The 2,405-nt window shown below is 46.5% G+C and overlaps 1 protein-coding gene across 1 annotated transcript in view; it reads left to right on the top strand.

The window, feature by feature from the left end:
• Positions 1 to 2,103: 2,103 nt before the first annotated feature.
• XRCC6BP1 (XRCC6 binding protein 1) overlaps positions 2,104 to 2,405 on the top strand; it is a 23,259-nt gene continuing 22,957 nt past the window's right edge. Inside the window, exon 1 of the mRNA XM_010855209.1 lies at positions 2,104 to 2,403. Coding sequence (XP_010853511.1) covers positions 2,307 to 2,403 — 97 coding nt within the window. The 5' untranslated portion in view covers positions 2,104 to 2,306. The remainder of the gene's footprint in view (positions 2,404 to 2,405) is intronic.

Raw genomic sequence — 2,405 nt, 5'->3', positions numbered from 1 at the left:
ACAGCAAGGAGTTCAAACCAGTTAATATTAAAGGAAATCAATCCTGAATACTTATTGGAAGGACTGATGCTGAAGTTGAAGCTCCAGTATTTTGGTCACCTGATATGAACAGCTGACTCACTGGAAAAGACCCTGTTGCTGGGAAAGATTGAGGGAAGAAGGAAAAGAGGGCATCAGAGGATGAGATGACTGGATGGCATCACTGATGCAAAGTCCAGGAACTTGGGCAAACTCCGGCAGATGATGAGGGACTGGGAGGCCTGGACTGTTGCAATTCATGGGTTCGAAGAGTCTGACACAACTGGGCGACTGAACAACAACAACAACATAACGGTCTAGTTTTCCATATTTGTATATTTTAGTTCTCTAACTACATTAGAGCTAGTTGTGTGGTCCTGGATAAACTATTCAGTTTTGTTGAGCCCACTTTCTTCATCTGCAAAATATACTAATATTTATTTTGCAGGGTTGTGGTAGGGATAACAAATAACATATCTCAGCTTAATAAAAAGTAGCTTTTTTCGTATAGCTTTAGCAGTCTATGTACATAGGAGGTGTTCATAATGTTATGTTTCATGTGAATGAGTAATCTGAGCATCTCAATGAATTTAGTTATTTATTGAGCACCTTTGACACATAGGTACTGTTCTTATTCCTCAATATCTCTTGAATCTTTATGATTTAGATACCTTTCTTACATAAATCATATGCTCCTCTCAACCTCAAAAGTTCTCTTATGTTTCTGCTGCCATGCCTGGCACATCATAGAAGGTGCTGAATAAATGTTGAGCTGAACTGAGTGAATTTAGTGGAAAAAGAGAAACACAAGTTAGTTAAAACCTGTCAGGTATTGATGAAGCCATAATAGGTACAAAGTACTTTGTACATTGGGAAATCAGGAGAGATTAATTTTGATTAAGGTATCTGGGAATGCCCTGTGGATTAGGTAGATTTGATCAGGACCTGGAATTCAAGGACTGAGGGTGTGTGTGTGTGTGTGTGTGTGTGTGCACGCTCAGTTGTGTCCAACTCTTTGTGATCCATGGACTGTAGCCCACCAGACAGTGTCCACAGGATTTCCCAGGCAAGAATACAGGAGTACATTGCCATTTCCTTCTCCATAAGGACCGAGGATGAGGGCTTAAGGATGGAAGTATGAGTTAAGGCTTGGAGGTATAAGTTAAAATGTTGTGTTTTGTTATGTTGATTAAAAAATTAATAGTTGATCTAAGAAAGAAATGGAAATTTAATTTGAGACAACCTGAGGTTTATAACCTGGGAGACAGTCTTTCAGAAAGCTGAGGACTGCCCCACCCCTTAGAGGTCACAGCACAGTTAGAGAAGTTTTTGAGATAAAGGGTTATACATCAAATGAATTATTGACAGAAGGAAGGTTATCTCTCAAGGAGTTATAAAGTAGTGGATCATCCTGACACTATACAAGATTGAGAAGGACTATAAGCTCTGGTTAATGCAGATGCACAACACACTCTAAGGGGGAGGGAAAAGGCCCGATCTGGCAGAGAAAAAATTTATGTTTAAATTATTCTTGTCTTGCTATAAAATATGAATTTATTTCATCAATTAGAGTTATTTTGGTGGCAAAAAAAGAGGGTGGGCGAATGGCCTAAATGAGGCAAAATAAAAAAGGAGTTTGGTCTTATATTTTGAGGACTTTAGCGTGACCAATCGTTATAATTGCAGTTTTCAAATGTTTCCGGGAAACAGTGCTTTCAATATGGCTTGGGGGGTCAAGAGAGAGGTGGACCAGAGACTGCAGTTAGCCTGCTGGTGGACAAAGCAGGAAGTCGGAAAATGGCAAAAACCTTCACGGGGAGAAGGGTATTTAATGGCCAGCACTGGTCAGGAGGTAAGGAATGAGTGTGCACGAGGAAGCGAGGCTGCGGAACAAGGCTTGTGAGGATCGCACAAGCACGCCGACGAACAGCGGCGAAGCCCACAACAGGCCGGCTGCATTCTGCGAGGGTACAGGCCTGCTCAGCCAGCTGGCGCCTGGCCCCGCCCCTCTAGGCCTGCCCAGGAACCATCGCCCCGCCCAGCACTCGCCGCCCCGCCCCGTTACCGTCGCCCCGCCCCGCGCTTCTAGCCCGGCACTCCGTCTGTGTCCCTGGTTGCAGACCCCAGCCACTGAACGTCCTTGGCCCCGCCCAGAGACGGCGGCCGGGCTGGCGCCGGTTCGACCTGGCAGAGGGAGGGCCTGGGCGGTGGGAGGGAGGTTACCTTTCCCTCTCTCGCCCTCCGTCGCCCGAAGCGGGAAAAAAGCCGCGCCAAAGTCCGTGGGCGGCATGGCAGAAGCTCCGGATGAGCGCGAGCCGGGCTCCGTGGCAGGGGAGCAGCTGCAGCAGCAACACGTCGGGGGCCAAGGCTTCTCCGAGCGGCTGGGG

This window comes from Bison bison, unplaced genomic scaffold (assembly GCF_000754665.1).
Source record: "Bison bison bison isolate TAMUID 2011002044 unplaced genomic scaffold, Bison_UMD1.0 scf7180017864359, whole genome shotgun sequence".
In the NCBI taxonomy this organism is placed as follows: Eukaryota; Metazoa; Chordata; class Mammalia; order Artiodactyla; family Bovidae; genus Bison; species Bison bison.
Note: the sequence above shows the minus strand (reverse complement) of the source record. Positions and strands in the feature narration are given on the sequence as shown.